The sequence below is a fragment of the Hemicordylus capensis genome, chromosome 17 (assembly GCF_027244095.1).
Source record: "Hemicordylus capensis ecotype Gifberg chromosome 17, rHemCap1.1.pri, whole genome shotgun sequence".
In the NCBI taxonomy this organism is placed as follows: Eukaryota; Metazoa; Chordata; class Lepidosauria; order Squamata; family Cordylidae; genus Hemicordylus; species Hemicordylus capensis.
The window spans coordinates 5208045-5231574 of NC_069673.1; the positions used below are offsets into that span (position 1 = coordinate 5208045).

General features: G+C 48.6%; 2 protein-coding genes across 8 annotated transcripts in view; one reads left to right on the forward strand and one right to left on the reverse strand.

Annotated features, from left to right (window-relative positions):
- The window catches only part of SLC31A2 (solute carrier family 31 member 2), a 32510-nt gene extending 16277 nt beyond the window's left edge, over positions 1-16233 (reverse strand). For 2 of the 6 annotated variants that reach the window (XM_053281875.1, XM_053281870.1), the window contains exon 1: positions 16076-16233. Coding sequence is in view for 4 of the 6 variants with exons in the window: in XM_053281869.1 (XP_053137844.1) it covers positions 2992-3309 (318 nt within the window). In the remaining 2 variants the exon portion in view is untranslated. Of the gene's footprint in view, positions 1-2850; positions 2971-2991; positions 3551-16075 lie in introns of those variants that run through there. The other 4 variants (XM_053281874.1, XM_053281872.1, XM_053281869.1 and 1 more) reach the window with 4 other exon arrangements.
- Positions 12487-23530, forward strand: part of STXBP1 (syntaxin binding protein 1) — a 44503-nt gene continuing 33459 nt past the window's right edge. The window contains exon 1 of one of the 2 annotated variants that reach the window (XM_053281867.1): positions 12487-12781. In XM_053281867.1, coding sequence (XP_053137842.1) covers positions 12745-12781 — 37 coding nt within the window. In that variant the 5' untranslated portion in view covers positions 12487-12744. The remainder of the gene's footprint in view (positions 12782-23530) is intronic. The other variant, XM_053281868.1, reaches the window with a different exon arrangement.

Here is a 23530-nt window from a genome sequence, read left to right on the forward strand (position 1 = left end):
GATATTTGCATACTGCTTTTCAACAAAAGTTCCCAGAACAGTTTACATAGATATAAAGAAATACGTAAAATGGCTCCCTGTCCCCAAAGGGCCCACAGTCTAAAAAAGAAATATATGACAGACCCCAGCAACAGCCACTGGAGGGATGCTGTGCTGGGGATGGAGAGGGCCAGTTGCTCTCCCCCTGCTCAGTAAAGAGGATCACTGCTTTAAAAAGGTGCCTCTTTGCTCTGCTTACGTGAATGAACTGCTTCTGCGTTCATTCTAAAAGTAAATCTGGGGACGGGTCCTTTGAAGGCATGGTGCAGAGAGGAAAGCTGAATTCAGACATTATTTATGTATTTTTACATTCCTATCTTGCTCTTCCTCCAAGGATCCCGGAGTGGTGTGTGTGGTTATGTTTATCCTCACAACAACCCTGTGAGGGAGGTTAGGCTGAGACAGAAGTGACTGGCCCAGAATCGCCCAGTGACTTTCATGGCTGAGTGGGGATTTGAACTCAGGTCTCCCCAGTTGAGTCCAACACTCTAACTAGTGCTGGCTCTCTTATGTTGTATGAGTGTACAGATTCCGCACACTGGTACCAGTTTTTGTGTGGACAGTACGTGCATTCGTATTAAAAGAGGGTAGAGGCCCCTCCAATGAATGCGACAGAGAGGAGTGTACGTTGTGTTGTGTTCAGCATTACATGTGAATAACTACCCATGTGTCGATCTGTACCTGGGGACCCTGGACACTCGTCATGAGTGTTGAATATAATGTGTGAAGTGGGCTGAAGTGCACTGCTGTAACTGTGCTCCACCGAACGTGGGAATAACTGTACCTCCACAGTACAGACTGTGCAAGTGCGGAACATTACTGAGCAGGCGGAGAGCAACTGGTCCTATCCATCCCCAGCACAACATCCCTCCAGGGGCTGTTGCTGGTGTCGGTCTTGTGTTTCTTTTTTTAAGCTTGAGACAGGTGCTCCTTGGGGACAGGGAGCCATTTTATTTATTCATTTACTTATTATGTCTGAATAAGGCTCTCTTGTCCTGCTCTAACGTATGTTCATTTGGAAGGAATGCAGCCATTTCCTGCTCTGAGCAGAGGGTTGGATTAGAAGACCTTGGAGGTCCCTTACAACTCTAGGATCTAAGGAATATCCCTCTTATTTCGGGAAGGCAATGAACGTAAATCGCGGTCTAAATCATGGCCCTGTAAGAGAGAATAACCCCTTTCACTGTCTTATCTCTCCATGGATATTTGCCACATGGAAATATCCCAACACACGAAATGGAGAGCGAGAGAGAGCCCCAAGCCAGACGCAATAATCACTAGGCAAGGTTGATCGCATTATAGAAAACAACTTCCTCCTCATCAGCTCAAACACAACAGGAGCTCTGTTGGATGAGATCAAATCCATTTAACCCTGTGTTCTGTCTCCAAAAACAGCCAGCGTGATACCTCCAAATTGTCAATCAGCCCAGTTCAGAAGGAAACTTTTCCCCTGGCTGCTTAACCTGCAGTAACTGGTATTTAGAGGTAGATTGCCTCTGGAGCTGGAGGGTCTATCATGGCCAAGAACAACAAAAAACAGAGCTGTGTCGCCTCAGTCCCTCTGCAAATGCGACATCCGCTTTCTCCCATTGGACAAACCAAAGCCTCCAGGAAACCCACAGGTGGGCATACAACCCTTTCCAACTGTCCACCCACCAGCAACTGGCATCCAGAGGCACACTGCCTCTGAATATGGAAGTTCCACAAAGCCACCATCAGCAATAGCCATCAAGGGACCTCTGCACCATGCCTCTGCCTAATCCAGAGATTCTCAATCTTGGGTCCCCGGATGTGGTTAGACTACAACCCCCATCACCCCCACCACAAAAGACCATTGTGACTGGGGGTAATGGGATTTGTAGTCCAACCACATCCGAGGACCCGAGTTTGACAACCCGTTTAAAGCCATCTTTTTTTTTTTTTTAAAGGTGTGAATCTACTCTGTTCACACTTAGGGATGCTTTTATGTTCTTGGGACACTCCTCTTTCTGCACCATGGATTCCTGCTGCCAGCGATTCCAACCCATCTCCAAACGCTTTTCCTCCATGGACTCTGCATTGACCTGTCCTGCACCTGCTTCTGGGAGCCAGACACTTATCTGTCTAGATATTATGCACTTATATAGGAAGGTGAAAGGGAAGCTGGGCCCTGGGATTTTGGTGCCTGTGCGCCAACATGGTGTGGCGCATGAACCATCTCAAGGCACACGGATGATGCACCAGAGTCGAGCCGCAGCTTCTACAGCGCTGGGGGAGAGCGGAACGCCAGAGAGCTCTAGGGCACTTTTTGAATGGTAGGCAATCAGGTATAATGGTTGGAGCAGTAAACAAGGAACAGGCAGTCTCCAGGTCTCCTTTGTGCCTTTAAACCGGCAGGGTGATCTTGTGCCCAGGGTGGCTCTAGCATGTGTGGGGGGAAGAGAGTGTACCCCCAGTCAAGTCGTTTGCCCCCCAATCTGCCTCCCCCCACAATTTCTGTTTCAGAAATCTAATACGTGGGACACAGCTCACTCCCATAAATGCCCTTTACCCTTTCTTTGCCCCCTGCCTCATTTCTCCCCAGGGGTCAGTCCCTGTCCCAGTCTCAGCCTAACCTACCTCGCAGGGTGGCCGTGAGTTTAGAAGGAAGCCTGCCATCTATCTCCCTCTGGGAGGAAAGAGAGGAAGCCACTGATTTGCCCAGCCCGGGGGCCAGAAGTTGGACACCGTGCCTGAGAAACGGCGGGGGCGGGGGGCACAATCAACAAGCCTCCAGGTCAAAAGCGAGTTTGGAAACAGATCGGAAGCAGACATTTCATCTGCCCAGGTTACCGTATGTCTTTGCATTTCCCCTCCACCGCAGCCAGAAATCCCCCGTGCAGCCGCCGCAGCGGGGTTGAATCATTAAGCGTTCTTGTTTCCAATTTGCTGGGAAATGAAACGAGACTCAGCCCGCTCATGGAAGGGACTCACTTGCATCATGATGGCGTGGTTTTCTTCTCCTCCTTCTCCTTCTTCCCCCCTTTCTCTCTCTCTCTCCTTTGCTTCTCCCTTTTCCTCGCAAGGAAAGCGACGGTTCAGCTGCGCTCTGGGCAACTTTCCTCGCCCCAGCAGCGACCAAGTCCCGCCTCGGGGAAGCAGAAAGATACAGTATACTTTGCGAAGCGTCACGCGGCGCCGCGCGCGGCATCCTGGGAACTGTAGTCTCTGGACTCCTGCAACCGAGGGGAGATGGGAGGTCGCTAGAAAAGGAGGCTTTCCAGAGTCCTCCTTCCAGACCGAAGCCATCATTCTGGGCACGCGCACAGACCCCTTTGCCGGCCCTGCAAGGCACGCTGCTTGGGCTGCTGTAGAGGAAAGGGGCCGTGCGGCTGGCAATGGCTCCTGTCCTGCTCGGAAGACTCGTGCAAGCCAGCCCAGATTCTTGAATGGCTTGATATGGTGAAAAAGACTGATCCTAGTAGGCAAAAGGATCTTGCAAACTGGATCAGCTATTTTGGATTATCTTCTGCACCGCCTAGGGATGCACAGACCGGGCGATAAATAAATAAATATATATATTTTTTAAAAAAAATCCTTACAGACTTACCTTTTCACCCAAGCTTTTTAATTTAATTAAAAAGCTTAAAGAAAAAGCTTTTAAATTGTTTAAAATTGTTGTTAAAATAAATACATTTATTTTATTTTCTTATTTTTGTGTTGTGTTGTTGTGAGCCGCCCGGAGACGGAGATTTGGGGCGGCGGCGTACAAATGTGACAGACAGATAGATCTGTCTGTCTATAAATAAACAATTAAGCAAATGCAAGCCTAAGCAAGAGAGGCTAGTTTCTTCGGCCCTAACTTGCAAGTCCCCAGTTTTGCCCTGTTTTTGGATCCCCCTCCCCCACCGGCGAAAGAGGGTATCGGGCAGGCCCTGGGATGGCTGCAAACTACATTTCCCAGAGTGCTTTGCTCGGCAAGCCCGGATGCCTGGCACCTCTGGAACAGCTGGTGGAAATGAAGCCAATTCTGCTTCTCCAGCTGCAAAGCAGTTCCCCCCGCCCCCCTCGCAGCTGCCCCTGTTTCTAGGTGAGGACAACAAATGCAGAAAGCGGGAGTTACGAGTCAGTGCTTCAGCTCAGAATGTCCCGTTCAATTTGTCACATTGACCAGAGTAGGAGGTCCTGGTCAGTTTAAAAATGTCTATATTTGTATCTGTAAAAGTCTGTACAGTATTGTATGCTTCTTCCTAGCATGGTTACTCAAGATGGTTTATAACAGAAGTATCTTAAAAGTTGCCTTTGGGACAGCAAGTCACTATATTTTGCAGTTCACCTTTTTAACTATCATGGATAGTGCATGCCACTAGATCTCAAGGAGGTGACTTGCTCTGGGGCGCTTGCTCAAGGCTATATATAAGCAGTGGGTGTTAGAAACTGGAAAACCTCATTTTCCCAAATAAGGAGCCCTTAACGTCTCCTGGTACTGGAAGGCAAGTTGGTCATAACTGGCTTGGCTGTCTACAGTGAGACTACTTAGGAGTAACAGTCTGGGTGTTGGCCATTGATCCAGATCGCGACTGCACAATTTTGATTCTCCAGCTGTTGCTGGACTGCAACTCCCATCACTGGTTACTGGGGATGATGGGAGTTGTAGTCCTGCAAGGGCAGATGTTGTGCAGTCTTGTTCTGGATCAACTGTCTGGAAGTGATCAATGGTGTCTGTTTTGGAAATCCGGCTTGCTCAGTTCTGCTCTCCTACAGGGTGCAAGAAACCAGCTCTGGGCTGGGGGTTTCTGTATGTTGGTTCCTGTTTCCCAGGGCTGTAACTGGTGGTTCAAGTGGGGAGATACAGGCAGATGCTGGGAAGGAGACTTGATGTGCATATGTGTCTTTTATAGCTGCTTCCCTCGTAAACACAAAGTAGTCTTATGTCGATTTAACAAAAAGCTTACACTCGGCAACAACGCCATGTTCTCCTTTGTCCTTTCTGATTCCACCTGCTGCCACCATTCTCTACACAGGATTCCCCCCTGGGACTAACTTCTCAACAACAAAACATAATAGATTACTAGACAAATATTGCATTGGATCAATTGATTAAGTGGCGTCAAGTCAGTGTCGACTCTTAGCAACCACATAGAGAGATTCTCTCCAGGATGAAGACTGTCTTCAACTTGGCCTTGAAGGTCTCTCAGTGGTGCATTCATGGCTGTTGTCATCAAGTCCATCCACCTTGCTGCTGGTCGTCCTCTTCTTCATTTTCCTTCAACATTTCCCAGTATTATGGACTTCTCAAGGGAGCTGCATTTTCACATAATGTGTCCGAAGTATGAGAGTTTAAGCCTGGCCATTTGTGCTTTGAGTGAAAATTCTGGATTGATTTCTTCTATGCTCCATTGTTCTCCTGGCTGTCCATGGTCTCCTCAAAAGTCTTCTCCGGCACCAAAGTTCAAAAGCATCAACACTTTTTCTATCCTGCTTCTGTAATCTAATGTACGTGTTAGACTGCTTACAACAATATGCCATAACTGGGCGGGAGCACAGAGGATTCACAAGACCTAGTATTGGATGCAGAAACTGGCAACCGGAGAGGGAGGAAAGCAAGGATTCAAATTTGGACCCCATGAAGTGATTTGGAATAAGGTGACCAAATGCCACCGAGGTGAAGGCTCCTCTGCTTCTAATGAGTGAGGAGGAGAAGGAATCCAGCAGGAGAACTTGTCACACCACAGCATCGCAAGGGTAAGAGAAGCGGTACTTCTCAAAACTCTCTCTTCTGCACAGCTATGGAAGTGCCAGTGCTGGATTTGGGACGCTCAAGGTCAGAATTCCCATTCAGCTGTGAAATGCACTGGGTGCCTTCTAGCCAGTCAGTTGCACCTGCCTACCTCGAAGGGTGGTTGTGAAAAGGGGAAACAAGAGGATAGCTGTGTATATGGTGCCCTGTGCTGCTTGAGGAATGCTGGAATGCAAATAAAATAAATACTTGATCCCTTAGGCTCAGAGCAGCTTACAAATAGTCAAAATTAAATATTAATTACATAATTATAAGAAGTAAATAATTAGTATATAATAATGAAATATTAATAAATAGTGATGGGTAAAACTTAGACACAAATGTTAGCAAAACCTTAAAAATTGTAATTAAATGTTGCATTAGATTGCTTACTTAACTCTTTCTGCATTCTGCCTTCCTCTGAGGAGTTCAGGGCAGTGTACAGAGGGCTATCATACCCGCCTTTTTATCTTCACAACAACCCTGTGAGGTAGGTTAGTGGCCTGAGAGAAGGTGACTGGCCCAAGATCACCCAGCGTGCTTCATGGCTGAGTGCGGATTTGAACCTGGGGCCTTGCCAGTTCACTGGCTCCGCTACCTGGCATAGCATGGCATATGATGAATGGACCTACCCAGATGCTTTCCCCAGCTGGGCTGAAGTTCCGGGAAGACCCTGTGAGTGACCTCTTCTTGCAGGGGACTGTACCACTTTGGTGCATCAAATTTTAACCGATGGTACCTCTCCTCTCCCCTTCACGAGTCGAGGATACGGGATGCCGAATCTCTCTGGGCAGGTAACGCCCCACTGGAAGTCGGTCTGATCCAGCGTCGCCAGGGACTGAGATCTCAACACGCTGTCCCTTTGCTGACATCCCCTCACTCTCTCGGCCCTCCTGCATCTTGACTGATTTCTCTTCAAAAGGAGACGGAGGCTGCAGCCCCCACGCAGCTGCAGGGAGCTCTGTCTTTGCAAGCCACCTGGTGCCACATCCGTGAGCAAGAAGCCAGGAGTGGGTTTGTCTTTGGCGTCCAGAAGCTGCTTGTCTTTGAGACTGCATCCATGCTGCTTGAAAGCCAAGCAGTACAGAAGTAAATTCCTTGGTTAACAATGTATGTTTCATCCAACCACCTGCAAAAAGCACTTATTTGTCCATCGGTCAAATGCACTGAGCTTGGCGTCTCCTCTGAACTAGATCAATCGGTTCGTGCACCTTCTGGAAGTGGCAGAGATGGATGAATGTCCCTAATGTGTAGGAGAATAAATGGTGGGATTTTGCGAGCGGTTCCTCCATTGATTGTGGTTTAAAATGCTTCCAATTACAGGCCTGCACAGTCACTGCTATTAATGAATTAAAGCAGCAGATTCTGTAAATGTGGGTTCTGGCTGATGGGAGGTAGAGTCCAGACACCAGTTTGAGAATATGTGAGTTAAGACGCTATCACAGGTATTTTGTTATATAAATGTGAGCCAGATCAACACTGGATCCATAAAGACATTCATGACTGAGAAATAGCCCTTTAATTCGTCCCAAGAAGTTGCATGTGGCTCTTCTCTCTTCTTGTAATAACCTTGACAAGTTCTTGTCTCCTAACAGGCCTGAAAAATTACAAATTGTATGCATTTGATGTAGGATTTTCCATCTCGGTTCACACTTTCCTCCTCGCCTCAAGAGGACTGGAGGAGCTTTCCTATGAGGAAAGGTAAAAAGTATTTGGGACGTTTAAGTGCTTAGAAGAATGACACCTTGGACGGCTATGGTAAGGGCTTGTAAAAATGTGCGCGGTGTGGAGAGAGTTGCTTGCTTGCTTCCCTTCCCCACCATACTAGATTTTGTAGTAACGCAGTGGAATTGGGGCAGTACCAGTGGTCCCTAAAATTCTCTGTGCGGAATGAGCTTTGTTTTGGGCAGCAATATCAAGGCATTGTGTGCGCACGTGCATTCAGAGTGGGGCCTTCCAGATTCAACCTGAGCAGGATCTAAAATTAACTAAGTGGATATCAGAAAACATGTGTGTGCGCACACCTTAGAGGGAACAGTGGGCAGTACACAAAGAGAGGATTTCTTAACACAGAATGAGTGGATGGAACTCATTGCCACTGCAGGTTTTATGGCTTTAGAAGGGGGTAAGGCAAACCCGTCGAGGAGGGGTCTATAGTGAGAAAACCAGCTTCTGGCAGGGCTTTAAAAAACTAAACAAACAGAAAACTGAGAACTGCCCAAAGATGTTTGAGTAGAACTTGTGTGTGCCAGTACAACACATGTGCATTTTCCTTGTCTGTGCATTCACACTTGATTTTAGAATTGCATTCCAGGATATCTAGAAGCCCGCAGAGAGTGGAAGGATGTTCTAGGAACTGGGCAGCGCAATTTTGGAGTTTTAATAGCATATTTGCCGGAGATTCAGTGGTAAACTGAGGAGTAGCAGCGGGGTATGTGGGAGGAGAAATAGAGAAGCTACATCAGGGGCCGGGTTCTAGAGAAGTTTGGATTACTCGTGTGTCCTTGACTCACTGTGATCAGTCACTTTCTGCATCATCTAACATAAGACAACTTGTGCAATGACTTTAATCTTTAAATTGCACAAGTGATCTTCTAGAACTGCACTTAAAAAAAAATAGAGCTGCTTGTTTGGGTGTGTGTGTGAGTTTGGCCTGCTGCAAGGGCTTTATAATTATAATGGATTAATGAGGCTAGTGTTTTTTCTTTGATTCTGTGAGCTTTTCCCCAACTCTTTCTTCTGTTGGTGGAGACTGGTCTGGTCACCTTGCAGCTGTGTTGGTCTTTTGCCCTTGGAAAAAGCCCCCAAGTTGGCCTGAAGAATTCTGTGCCAGGTAGCCATGAAGAAGAAAGATAGGGTGATGTGAAGGAAAAGCCCACCAAGAGGAATCTCTGGGTGGTGGCAGTATGTCTTGCGGAGGTCAAACTTTTATTTTTTATTTTAAGAAATTCTGTGTCGGTGCTGTGGAAAAATGGTATTTGGCTATAGGTTCTGTCTCCAAAATATTATACCTATTGCAAATATCTATATCCTGCTTCTCCAGCAACTCTAGAGGCAACTCGCAATGAGATTCCATAGATGTAAAATGGGAAGGATTGCTGGTCTTGTGGTGGTGAGTGTGGATTGTCCCCTTTGCTAAGCAAGGCCCACCTTGGTTTGCATTTGGATGGGAGATGACATGTGAGTGCTGTTTGCTGTAAGGTGTGTGTGCGTGTGTGTGCGTGCGTACCAGCCAATCCTGTTTGCCCTTCGGCCCATTACAAGTTACTCTGTTTTTGTCTCCTCTGTATTAATCTAATCTTCAACAGCCTCTTCTCCACCAATGTAAAAACCACAAAGTTGTCATCTGGCTAAAGCGAAGATTGGAATGCATATACTGGGCAGTTGTTCTGCAAGGCCTTTTACCAGCTAACATAGGACTGGTTTTCTCAGCCGTCTCTGGTACATACTTTAGCATCTTGCAAAATGGCGATTTTGTTCCTTGTCGGCCTCCTTGAGCTGAGCTGCAATGAAAGGCGAGATGGAACACCGCACATAGCTGGGTAAAAAGGGATTTAGATATACAAATAATGAGTTGTGCCCTTGATTTTTAACCTAAGTGGAAATGTGGAGCAGCACAGGCCTGGTGCGTGGAATCTCTTGGATACGACAGAAATTGCCATTGCCTTATCTCAGCAATGACCAGACAAGTTAGTACAGCGGGTAAAATTACAAGGGGGACATTGATCCATGTCTTCAGTGATCAGACAGGGTAAACTGGCACAGGGGATTACAAGGCCGGATGTTGGACTACAATTCCCATCATCCCCGGTCACAGTGGCCATGCTAGCCTGCCCTTCTACTCAAGATGTCCCCAGAGGGAGGGAGACAGTCACACCCACCCACATGTCTCTTTTGTAGGCAATCCCACATGTTAAACCAAAATCACTTCCACCCCCTAGTGGCTTGGAACACACACTACAAGCATGCACAGAGGGGGAAAAGGCCTATTAGTGAGGGCAGTGGTCCATATCAGTTGATCTTGAGCATGCACATACCCCAGATTAGGTAACTGAAAATGTTAAAGAATGCAGTTGAACAAGCAAGGACTGGAATGGGAGCAGGAACTGCTGAAGGGTCGCCAATGAGAGGGGAGGAGAGCTGGTCTTGTGACAGTGAGCTTGACTTATCCCCTTTACTAAGTAGGGTCTGCCTTGGTTTGCATTTGGATGGGTGACTACATGTGAGCGCTGTCTGCTGTCAGATATTCCCCTTAGGGGATGGGGTCATAGCTCAATGGTAGAACATCTGTCTGCACGCAGAAGGTCCCAGGTTCACTCCCTGGCAGCATCTCCGGGTAGGGCCGGGAGAGCCTCCTGCCTGAAACCTTGGAAGAGCTGCTGCCAGTCAGTGTAGATAATACTGAGCTAGATGGACCAATAAGGCAGCTTCCTATGTTAATAGATAAGATAAAAACTAAATGGGTAGCCAATCAGTATAAAACATACAGCTAAAAACTAAAATCCCTGATAAAAGCAGGCTTAAAACCCGAAGATCACAGGTACAGACAGAAGATTAAAATGCAGTATTAAAGAAGGTCTCTAAATCTCAAACCACAAATTAAAATCAAGCAAAGCCTGTAACCAGATTCTATTTTCATGGTGTTTTAAAATCTCCTGTATTGAAAATAAGTCTGGGTACAGATTCTTAAAAGATTGACTCCTTTCTAGAGATAGAGATTAGGTTAGTTAGATACTGAGTTGGACCATTGGTCCATGAAGCTCAGTGCTGTCTACACTGACCGGCAGCAGCCCTCCAAGGTGGCAGGCAGGAGGTTCTCCCTACTCCACGTGGAGATGCCGCCAGGGATTGAACCTGTGGCTTTCTGCATGCCAAGCAGATGCTCCACCGCTGAGCTACAGCCTCATTCTGTAAGAGAACATCTTACAGCAGACAGTGATAACATGTAGTTGTCCCATCTCAATGCAGACACTGTTTAGCAAAGGGGACAAATCATGCTTGCTGCCAAAAGACCGGCTACCCTTCAGCAGTTCCTGCTCCCATTCCCATCCTTGCTTGTTCAGCTGTATTCTTTAACATTGTTCAGTTACCTAATCTGGGGTATGTGCGTACTCGAGATCAACTGATATGGACCGCTTCCCTCACTAATAGGCCTTTCTCCCTGTGCATGGATGTGTTGTGGCTCTTCCAGGCCACTAGGGGGTGGTAGTGATTTTGTTTTAACATGTAGGATTGCCTGTGAAAGAAACATCCGTGTGTGTGTGTGTGTGAGTGAGAGAGAGAGAGAGAGAGAGAGAGAGAGAGAGAATGAATTTTGAGTAGGAGGGCAGGCTACAGGTCTGTAATTTTCTCAAACATCTCCACAATTCCCCCCCCCCGCAATTTAAAATCAAAGGCACAACTCATTTATATACCTTGCTATGTGGAATTATATTTCACCTTTCCTTGCAGCTTGGCCCCAGGTGGCTAAAGAGAAGTAACAAAAAATTCTGTTTGGTAAAACAGTATTTAATTCTAGGACATATACTAGGGACAGCAGAGAATACCAGTCCAAAGTTAGCTGACGAAGGCCTTTCATAATAAGGGGGGGGGGAGTTCAGTGTCTCTGCTTTAAACAGATGGCAATAACATGAGTTTTAAAACGGGTGGAGAAGAGGCCGTTGAAGACTAGATCAATGCGGCATAGACAAAATAGAATGGGACAGAAGACAAGCAGGAGTGGCTGGTGTATGCTCAGGAGGGTTACAAGCAAATCCATATTCACTTCGTCTGTGTGATATTGAATGTGATATTCATTGTAGTTTTGCTGAAACAGTCTCCACCACCCCCTTGGTTCACCCTTCTTTGAATTCCCTTTTCTTTCCTACTGTCTTGCTGCTTCTGTGTGTTCGACTTCAAGTACCTGGGGTAGGGAACCCACCTTAAGATTTGTGAGATGGCACTGTATCAATAAGGATGATAAAATATTACATGAAAAGTAGACCCTGCTTAAAGTCTAGTTTCAAAATATTGCACTTATATCTCTAAAAGCCTCTTCCAGGATCTGCTCTTCACTGCACAACAACAACATTCAAGGAAAAGTAGCCCAGGGCAATGCTGGATTGGGAGGGAAAATTTGGGATTCTTCCGCTTGTTACCGTGAGCTGCCCCAAGCAGAATTGCAGTGGAGGAGGAGATATACAATCTACCAGAATCTTGTTGCAGAAGAATCACTGTATGCAACGAAACATAGACCCTGGCTACAGGTCTGAAAACATGGAGTAGTTATTAACAATATTCTTACACTCTACCAGACTACCTTTTATTTATTGGAGAATAATAAAGTAGACCGTGCAGACAGGTCTGGTTTTCAAACGTCAATAGTAAAAACTGTGTGCCAGGGTCTACTTCTAATTGCACACATGATTGTTTGCTTATATGAACATCTAACACTCACCCCCCCCCTCTTTCCGCCTCAGCCCCTCCCTCAAGAGGGGGTCTTCTTCTCCCCCCGCCCGCGTACCAGCCGCGTCCTGGAGCCGCCTCGCTCACCCGCCTTCCTAGAAGCATTTTTTTTAAAAAAAATTAATTTGATTCCTGGATCTCTCTGGCAGCAGCGCCTCTTCCCATGATGCGGCCGATGGGCAGAGCCACAGGCCAGGCGGGGATGCTGGGCAGGCGGCCCTCCGATTGGCCGGCGGGGGCGTGACGTCGGCGCGGCCCCACCGGCCCTCCCGCATCAGCACCAGCTCCGGCCTGGCCAGGCGGCAGCATCATAATCCGGCCACGCCTTGCCTGGACCGCCTCCCCGCACAGCCGCCCGCCCTTTGCAGTCAGCTGAGAGCCCAGCCTCGCAGCAGCAGCAGCAGCCCGAAGCAAGGAGCGGGCGGGGTGGACAAGAGAGGCATCAGACCGAGGGGGCTCTCTTCTCCCCACTCCAGAGGGGGGCAGCCGGCCAGCGCAGCAGCAGCAGCAGCAGCAGCAGCAGCATGGCACCAGCCGGGCTCAAAGCGGTCGTCGGAGAAAGTAAGCTTTCTGGAGCCTGTCTCTTCCCTGGGCTTCACGAGGGTGGGCGATCGAGGGTCTCCCTTCCCATCCCGGGCTCCCCGCCACCCCAGCCGGGATTGCGATCCTGGATGCGGAGAAGGGAAATGCAGAAAATGGGGGGCGGGGGAGCCATCCCAGGGCTGGGCTACTCGGGAGTAAGAACGCCTGTATTCAAGGGATCTTGCTCCCGGGAATGGTGCATGGGATGGTAAGATGTGCGAAAAAGGGGGTGGGGTGGCAGAGCAGCTGCTGAGATTGACTGTTGTGCGATATATAGGGTTGGGTTGCTATAATCTTTATAGGGTCAAAGAACTGGGGGGGGGGGGGCAGGGGGGAGGTGTCCAGGCAGGCAGGCAGAGTGAAGGGGGAAATGGCAGCTAACGGTGCCTTGAATCCATCTTGGCTGAACGGAGTGTCCCTTTAGGTGATGGGGGTTGTTTTCTAGAGCAAGAGAAAACCCCTGCAGCATTTAGTGTTTGCTTATGGAGGAGGTGGGGGGGAGCAGACAGGAGCCTCTGTTTGGCTGCCTCCCCCCCCGCCCCCCGCCCCCCGCCCTTCTGCATTGTGTGTGTTGGGGGAGAATGGTGGGGAGTTGGTAATGGCACCCCAGCCCCCACTTAAACCATTGCGTACGGAGTTAAATGTATACACGCACATCCTGTAATTGTTGCCCATGGTGATCAATGGGTCAGGCAGGGGGCTTGCTCTGTAAACGTTACCTTAGAAAATCAATGGAGGGAGAACGGGGGTGGGAGGGGGACATTTCTCTGTCTTAGATAATCTGTGTTGTGGCCTAACAGCAATAACATCTCTGGGTGGATCTATGTGTGTGCCATTCTTTATTCTTAAGCACAGACCAAGAAATCCCTTTGCCTTGGAGAACTGTTTTGGTGTCATTCGCCAAGAAAAAAGAGAGAGAGAGAGAGAAATGAAATCTCCTCCTTGCTTTCCCTCCCCACCACACAGAGGGGAAGATCCAGAGCAAATCCTGCAGTGTCAGGGCAAAGCATTCTGGTTGTTGTTTTGCTGCTGCTGCTAACCCCCCCTCCCCGCCGCCTTTTAATAATATTGCAGGTCCATCTGCCTCTCCACCCCCGCCGTGCTTCCATAAAGCAAGTGTAACCCTACTAAGGAGAGGGAAAGGTCTCTGCTGAAATCGACAAGTCATTAAAAGTATGACAGCGTGTAATTGAAACCTCCCCCCCCCGCCAGGATTGCAAGCATTTTTTTAAAAATACAAAATGGGAATTGGTTACTTCATGCAATTTGCTCTGATCTGAGGAGAGGAGAAAGGTGGTGGGGGGGGCAGTGTTTGCACACGGACCTGACAAGCTATTTTTGGTCCTGTTGGCTCTCGGAAATGTGCATTTTAAAGTATATTCGGAGAATGGTGTGTAGGGGAGGCAGATGGTAGCTCTTTATTCATTGCTGCAAGATGGCTGTATTCCTTAGGATTTGGGTGTGTGTGTGAGAGAGAGAGGAAAAATAAGGGCTTCAGCGAGATGCTAAAGCCATTATCCAGGTCAGGTGACATGCCGCCAAAATAGTGTGTCTGCATTTACACAACAGACTCGAATCCTTCTCGGTAGCACGTATAAATAGTGTGGAGAATCCAGGCTAACCCAGGGTCTTATTACGAACGGTCGGTTGCTATGGCTTCTTTATGTCCCGTTGCTGTCTGAAATAATTACGGCTAAGCCATACTTAGAAAGGTAGTGTGGTGCAGAAAACACAAGGTTGCATTTTTGTAAAATAAAAATGGATATTTCTTTCCCATAGAAATAGGAGGAGTAAAAAAATATAGGTGAAAATGGCTTGAAATGGCAAATTATAATAGGAGTGTCCAGGAAGATGGCACTGAACCAGTGCTGCAGATGACTTGTGTGTGTGTGTGTGAGAGAGAGATCCTCTTAGATTTATGGCCTGCTTTGTTCCATGCAATCACCTGCCCAGAGAATTAATCGGCAGCTCTTCAGCACTCTTGGTCCAGCTGCTACGTGCGTGCTGGATTTCGAAGCGTGGAGACCAGTTGCTCAGGTGTGCAAAAGGACAGTCTGTCCTGCAAATCCTTTTTTCTTTCTGCAAAGCTGAATGGGATTTGTCTCTGCCCCTTGCACTCCTGGCTTCATGCTGCAAAATGTATATTTGGAGAGGAAACGTTGAAATCTGCTCTTCGTCTCTTGCCCCGAAATCTTCCTCTGTACGACCTTGCAGTTCAACAAAAATAGAACCCACCTCCCCAGCCCAGCATCCCTCCTGTGGCTGTTGCTGGTGTCTACCGTTCTGTTTTTTTAGCCTGTCAGCCCTTTGGGGACAGCAAGCCATCTTATTCATTTTCTTTCAATGTAAACTGCTCTGGAAACTCTCAGTGAAAAGCAGCATATAAGTAGTAGAACAGGGTTCCTTTCGAGACGAGCCAGTGATTGTGGCCATGGGAGAAGCAGTCTGACCAAGATGAGATTGCATTTTGGGACACACAGCCTTGCATCCTTGCTGTAAGCTTCCTTCTAGCTGCTTGATAGCTTGATGAAATGTCATTTGCAATAGTGAATGCCATAATGGTTGTCGGATGAAGGATTTGGTGGTGGTAGCAAATGCGCTGGTGATCGGGCAGGATTCTAGTCTGAAAACTTGGCTTGTGATGTTGAGTGGGCAAGTGGAAGAGGTAGATGTCTGGGGTTCATCTGCCCAGTACCCAAATGAACTGAGCTGTTCATGGAGACTGTCCTCCTGAGTCCCTCTTCTGAATGCCAGAAGCTAGGCATTAGAATCTGTGAGCAGGGCCTCCTCGGTTATGGCACCTTGACTCAATTTTTATCCTGCCTTTTCTCCCAAAGTTCCGCATGGCTTATGTGGATAGCCCCACATTAATTCTCGCCACAACCCTGCAAGGTGGCTCAGTGTGGCTGCCTCAAGACCGCCCTGCAAGCATCCTAGCCAAGTGGAGACTTGAACCCTAGTCTGACCCTTGGACAACTACACCACATGGGCTTTCAATGACAGAACACCCTTCCCAGAAATCGTAACCCAGTGCCCTCTCGGCTGAAACACTTTTATTTTCCTAAGCTTTTGGCTCGCGGTCCTAGGATATCCTGTTGTCTTGCTGTTCCTGATTTTTGCTGAGGGGGGTGGGGGGTTAGGTGTGACTTTTGTTGCTGGCTGACTGACTCAAATTTATCTTAAAAACCATTCCTACTGTTGGATTTTGAGCCTGCTTTGGAGAACTTGGTGGAAAGGTGGGGTAGGAACGTGAAGTTTAAATCGAGTACTCACTAATGGTTTGTGGCACAGACCTCGCCCATACGGCAAGAAGACGAGGGTCCTGATGGTCCGACCGAAAGGCCGCTGTCCTGTCTGGTGAAGCTCCAAATGGGTGACTTCAGGCAGGGCGAGAAGAAAAGGTCTCTCCTGCGGTGTTGCTCTCTGGGAACGATACCTGTTGAAATAATATCAAATTACTCTATATCGAATCGGACCCGTGTTGGCAATAGAGTATTGTGAGGATCCCTTGAGTCTCTAGCCACAGCCCTCTTTTTAAACAAAACGTTCTTGCCTGAGGTTTTATAAAGGCTTTGAGAACTGAGGGATGCACTCTCTCAGCACCATTTTCTCCTCGGCAAAAGCGGCAAGTAAGTGCTGTGTACCAGACAGTTGGTGGTTCAAGCCCAGTATTGTCTATTTTGACCAGCAGTGGTTTCCCAAGGTCTTTTGGCGTGCATCTTTGCCTATTATCTATCCCAGGGATTCTCGACATTGGGTCCCCCAGATGTTATTGGACTTCAGCTCCCATAATCCCCAACCAAAGGCCACTGGGGCTGGGGATCATGGGAGCTGAAGTCCAATAAAATCTGGGGACCCAACGTTGAGAATCCCTGATCTATCGGACTTGTTTCGACTCTTTATGGAGATGGAAGGCCTATTTAGTCTAGCATCCTGTTGCTCACGATTACACGTGAACAGAGGAATAGATGAAGGGTGAGGATGTAGGGACAGCTCTAGAAGGAGGGCATGGGTGGGCTTGCCCCCCCCAACCCACTTCCATTTCCGAATATGGGGGACATAGCTTGCCCACTCATAAATGTACTTTGCCCTACTGTGCACACACACCCTTTTTCTTTTTCTGGTGCCGCACTGGAGAGATGAGGAGCAACATGGGTCAAATCTGGGTCAATGCAACTTTGTGTACATGGACCTTGTTTCGTTTGGGGAATGGGAGAATGGGAAGGGACCTTTTTTGAGGTCTTCCATTCCAACCCCATGTTCAGTGCAGGAATCGGCTGCAGCATCCTGACAGACAGGTGCCCAGCCTGTTTGGAAGTCCCTAAGAGAAGCCATGGGGCATCTGTGTATACTTGGGGAGGGGTCCTCTGTCAACGGATACAAGGGGACTATGGCTATTAACCAAATAACAGAGAGGTGATTATGCAGCTGCATAATGTGAATTGCAGAAAGGCCCAGGAATGAGAAGGAGAATACTTGAATGCAAATCAAATTAGAAACCAGGAAAGGTCACTTGGTCAGGCAAAACTGTAACTGACGGATGCCAGTCTAGATAAAGTGGGCTTTAAACCCTCTTAGTGTCTCCAGAACTCATGAAAGCAACTTTCTTCTCTTTTTGCTTGGGGATCCACAAATTTAGGCTGGGCTCACTAGCTAGCCATCATTGGTGGTTGCCACTAGTCACCTCCCCCCAGATTAAGAACAGCACTGCTGGATCAGCTCCAAGGCCTATTCAGTCCAGCATCCTGTTCTTCATAGTGGCCCGCCAGGGACTTTTTACCCACAGCAAGCTCTACCATGAGTTTACTGGGAGGCTTTACTGAGAACTCAAAAAACCAATGCAAATAGTGGATTTTTTTTAAAACCCCGTATATAAATCAGGCTACACTCTAACATGCAGTAAATAACCCAAATTGTGTGTGAACTGCTCCCCGATAACTCGCAGGGACTTTGGGGTAAATCTGGCCGATATGTGGAAAACCCACCCACCCCGCATTCTGGAGGAGATGCAAGTTAAAGGGCTTTAAAAGCCCTGTGGGAAAACCTCCGAGGTGCCTCCTGAGAAACTCACAGGTAAGAGATGAGGGCTTTTCTGGCATACAGGCAGAGGGCTTGGGAGGGAAGCGGGTAGGTGGAGAGGGTAAGCAACAGAAGGAGCTTCCTCCTGGTGCTCAGACAGGATGCCAGCCATTGCTTTCCTGCTTGGATATGGCCGTGGATAGGAGACGTCTGGGGAGATGGCGCTTGGTGTCCGGCTCGCCAGAGGGCCAGGTTTGGAGATGCCTGGTCTTGCTTTCCAAATGCCTTAGAAACTTGTCAACCTCTCCTGCAGGCTGTCTGTAAGGCGGTGACAATGCCGCATAATGTGGCAGCCACCTAACTGTCCGTGAATTATGTGCTGCACGAAGGAATGGGCTCTGGCCAATGGATACAGAAGATGCTATGGAGGCTCTGCCTCTTTCTTGGCTGGCAGGAGGGATGCAGGCCAGTTACCGTGGTGTGGCGTTCTCTTGCAAAGGAACCCTCTCTGGGGCTGAGGCTTCAGACCAGACTCCCTCCCCGCTCCTGTGATCCGTTTTGGGATCTCTCTTGGCAACGGGTCGCATAATAATGCATCTCTCGGAGTTGGCTAGAACAGTTCAGGGAGTTCAGGGGAAGAGCGTCTGCTTTGTATGCAGAAGGTCTTGGGTTCAGTCCCTGCTTGGGAGCCTCTCCAGGTAGGGCTAGGAAAGTCCCTTGCCTGGAGAGCTGCAGCTGGTCAGTGCAGACAATGCTAGGCAAGATGGGTCAATGAACGCAGCTTCCTACGATGTGTGTTAGGGGCTTGTGCTTTGTATGCTTGGTCTACCTTTCTGCAGCCAGGCCTGGGCCTGCAGGCCTACTCCTGTCAAGAGAGCCTGCACAGCATAGTGGTTAGAGTGTTGACCTAGGACCGGGAAGACTCGAGTCCGAATCCCCATTCAACTATGAAACGCACTGGGTGACTCTGGGCCAGTCAGTATCTTTCAGCCTAACCTGCCTCACAGGGTGGTTGTGAGGATAAAGATAACCATGAGCTCCTCGGAGGAAGAGCGGGATATAAATGTTTAAATAAATAATCTCCAAAAGGTCATATTTTATTATGGGGGTTGAATCAGTTGGCTTACTTTAGGCTACCTGAGCAGCCTTCTCGGCTAGCTTTCTTCCTTGCACAAGAGCTGTCTACGTGTGGGGTCTGTGTCTGGAGGAGCGTTCAGTCCTGTGAATCCCCAACTGTAGTCCAAAGTGTGGTATAGCACCGACACTGAATGACATGCTCCTGTAAGGACTATACCACTGAGCAATATTAACGTGAGCAGAGTTCGGCTGTAGACTTGGATCTCTTCCAGGGCAGGCTTGTGGGTTGGCAAGGAGACTGACTTAACACCTTCCAGCAGTCTGGTAACCACTGCCTGTTGTGAAATCCACATTGTGGGGAAGGGCCCTGTGGTTTCACCAGGGCTGTAAGGGCACCTCTTGACCTCTCTGTGTTGAGTTTTCTCCCAGGCCTCTTTGCTTCCTCAGCAGTGACTTCCTGATAGGTTGGATTCTCCAGGTGCAGATTTCCTGCCCTGCAGGGCTGACCTGTTCTGTGGGACCCTTGGTCCATTGAGCTCAGTACTCTCGACACTGACTGGCAGCAACTCTCCTAGGTTTCAGGTGGGAGTCACTCCCAGCCCTACCTGGAGATGCTGCCAGGGATGGAGCCGGTGGCCTTCTGCATGCAATGTAGATGCTCTGCCGCTGGGCTATGGTCCCATCTGTGCTCTTCCCTTCCTTCCATTCACCTAGTTGTCGGGAGGTGTATCTTTCTCAAAGTTGGCTTGTACTGTCAAAGGACAAGCTATTTCTAAGAGAAATGATGTCCTACCTGCATCTCTTTGGAGTGATACTTTTAGTAGTGTGTTTGGAGGTCTCGTCTACCTTGACCTTGACATTAATTTGATAAGGGGGAAGGTGGGAGCATTAATAACTCATCGGCTTATTTGGAAATGGAAGCCATCTCTCATTATTGCTAGTCACCCTCTCGAAACACCGGTCTGGTCTTGTTTGGCATTTATTTACTACACTTATATCTCGCTCTTCCTCCAAGGAGCCTAGGGTGGTGTACATGGTTATGTATGTCCTCACAACAACCCTGTGAGGTAGTGTGGGCCAGCCCCCTTTATCTCTCGGCCTGTAGTCACCCAGCAAATAACATGGCTGAATGGAGATTTGCAGTTGGGTCTTCCCAGGCATATATTTATCCCAATGTCTCCATTTTATCTACAAAATTATACCAAGCAAGATACTGAGTGGGGTGTGAAGAACATAGGAAGCTGCCATATACTGAGTCAGACCATTGGTCCGTCTCGCTCAGTATTGTCTGCCCAGACTGGCAGTGGCTTCTCCCAGGTTGCAGGCAGGAGTCTCTCTCTCAGCCAGATCTTGGAGATGCTGCCAGGGAGGGAACTTGGAACCGTCTGCATGCCGATGCTCTTCTCAGGGCGGCTCCATCTCCTCAGGGGAAGATCTTACAATGCTCACACATGTAGTTTCCCATTCCAGGGCAAACCAGGGCAGACCCTGCTTGGCAAAGGGGGCAATTCATGCTTGGTGCTACAAGACCAGCTCTGCTTCCGTCAAGTGCAGAACTACAAATGCATTAACAAAACACTGCTTCAACCCCACATCCCTGTAGATATTCAGGGCTACAGGCATAGTTCTGCTACAACATTCCACTGGGACTTGTGAAGAAAGGAAAGCATCGAGACGTTTTCAAGAATCACAATTGACAGTTTCTCAAATGTTGATCGGTGGGGGGTGGGGGCAGGAATCCACATGCATTCACGGCTTATATTTATTGTTAGGATATTTGTCGGACTACCCTGTGCATGAAAACTTGCTTCTATTTTAATGTAATAAGCCTGGTTTTAATAACTGTGCGGTGAATCCAGCCTTTACCTGTAGGTGGCTTATCAGGTCTTTTCTCTCCCCTCCCCCCCACCCACTCCGTTCTTTAGCTTTCTCCTAATCTTGCTGCTATCATTTTGCACGTTTCTTTCCACTGCAGTGCAACTCTTGAGACTGTGTTTTCAGCGGGTGATCTCGGGGATACAGGCGGGCACTCCTTCAGAACGGAAGGGTTGAAGTCCTGAGAATAAGACAGCGTTTCCTAAAACCTCCCTGTTGCTTTTTGGCATTCCTGAGCTGTGCACGGAGAGCCGTTTCGCCGATGCTGCAGTGCAGTGCTAAGAACCGAGGGCGCTGAAAGGGTGGCTCGCTGTGTTGCAGAGGAACGGAATCTCTTCCTCACGTTTGCCCCCTTCCTCCCAATTTTGTAATACCCCCCCCTTTTTTTTTTGGAAGTGCCTGACTTGAGTCTCTTCACACTGGCTCTGTTTTTTATGGGGACGAGCAATTGCCAGGAGTCCAAAAGAGAGACTCGATGCAGGGGTTGGAAGGATGCTGCAGGAATTCCCAGATATGGACGGAGAGGCGTCCAGATGAAAAGTGAAGGGGGTCGCACCGAACAGTATCTCAGATGCATTTTGGAGCTCCCACTCCTTCTGCAAGAGCTTTGAAATCTTCTTTCTCTCCCCCCCCCATTGCACTTGCTGATCCACCCACAACTTTGACGCACAATCTGCACACATGACTTATGCATAACGAGACGTTTGCATGCATGCACACGGACCTTTTGTTTGCCGTATGACCTGGGGATAGCTGTCGGCAAAAATGGCTTTCAAGAGGGGACTGCATTCATCCCGCTCCTCGCATGTGTCCATTAGCGGTAGCCATGGTAACTAAATGGAACCTCCATATCCAGAAGCAGTCTACCACTGGACACCAATTGTGGGAGGGGCCAGCCACTCCTCATGCCCTTTCTGTGGGCTTCCTGGTGGCTGGCCACAGTGGGATACTGGGATTGGTGTGATTCTATAGGGTGTGTGTGTGTGTGTGTGTGTGTCTGTCTGTCTGTCTGTCTGTCTGCATAAAGAACACACAGTAGAATGGGTGCACATAAATAAATGAATGAGAGTATGGCATAGCGGTTAGTGTTGGACAAGGGCCAGAGTTCGAAACCCCTTTCAGCCATGAACCATAGGCTGATGCCAGGCCAGTCACTTCTCCCTCGGCCTAACCTACCTCACAGGGTGGTTGTGAGGATAACCATTTACATCGCTCTGGGCTCCTTGCGGTGGGGGGACTGGGATATAAATGCAAACCTATCTAAAGCTTCAGTTGCTATGAAACTTTTTAAACGGTTCTCATCCAAAACCTGGAAGTTCTGCAGGGGTTTTCTGCATGTGTCCTGATGTGGGGGTAGAAGATGAAGAAATGCAAATGTAAGCTCAGACCCTCCCTGCTACCATTCCCAGTTTTAGGAGCATAAATCGGTCTGTGCTGTGGTGGAAATGAGATGGCTGTCTTTCGGGGTGGGGTGGGGGTGGAAATCCTCCTACTCTTGTGTGTTTACTGCAAAGAGACAGAAAGGGAAGTGGGAAGGATCTTGCACTAAGCTTGCCAAAGTCCGGATGTTGTACCTCCTGGAACAATAACCGATTCTCGCTTTCGTTTTGAGTCCTACTCCAGTCTTTGGTCTGGTGGAATGATCAAACTGGAGTGGGCAACTGGCAGAGGAGGAGCCCATAAGCTTCCTATTTGCAAGCAGGTTTTTGTTCTAAGACGAAAGCACATCCAAGCACTGCATTTTTTCAGACCACCTTGCAGTCTAAAGTAGTATGGACCCCCTCTTCCCCTCCGGACCTTATGCTGCTGCTTCTGTTGACGTAAAGGAGAGGAAGTTAGCACAAGCTTGTGGCTGGCTGGAGATGAGTCCGGGGTGGGAGAACTAAACGGGACGGGCCTAACACTTCCCTTGCCAGACCCGGATGAAGCAAGCAGGATGCTTGTGATAACGGACACGCCACCGCCTCACCTCTGCCCCACCCGCACGGAGGAGAATTTCCCTTTTGCGTCTCCGAATGTCTTGGTTGGAAGTGCCAGGTTAAGCATTTCTTGCCAGAATTGCTGAGGCTGCAGTCCTCGGGTTGTCAGCCCTGCAGGACTGGCCTAGATTCTACAGTATCCCTCTCCAGAGGGCAGACCCTTGGAAAAAGCAAGCCTAGAGTTCTGAATGGCTTGATACTGTGAAAAATATTGCAGGGGGGATAGCTCCAGGAATTGCTTTAGCCAGAGTAGATGGGCCTGTGCAGCCCTAAAGTTTCTCACTGGGACTCGAGTTCAAATCTCCACTTGGCCATGAACATCACTGGATTCCTCTCTTCTTTTGGCCTGGCCTCCCTTACAGGGTGGTTGTGATGACAAAGCAGGGGAGCTGTGTACGTTGCCCTAAATTCCTTGGAATAGGGGAAAGATGAAAAATGTTTACTCCTACAAACCTTGGTGATAGAACTGCCATGTCCCCCCGCCGCCGAAAATACAGGTGGGCCATCAGTTGTCATGAACTGGAGAGGAGGGCTGGTCTTGTACTTGAAAGCATGAATTGTCCCTCTTACTAAGCAAGGTCTGCCTTGGTTTACATTTGAATGGGAGACGACATGTGAGCGCTGTAAAAATTTTCTCTTGGAGAATGGCACTGTAGCTCAGTGGTGGAGCATTTGCATGCAGAAGGCTCCAAGTTCCCTCCCTGGCAGCATCTCCAGGTAGGGCTGGGAGAGTCTCCTAGTCTGAAACCTTGGAGAGCCGCTGCCAGTCAGAGTAGAC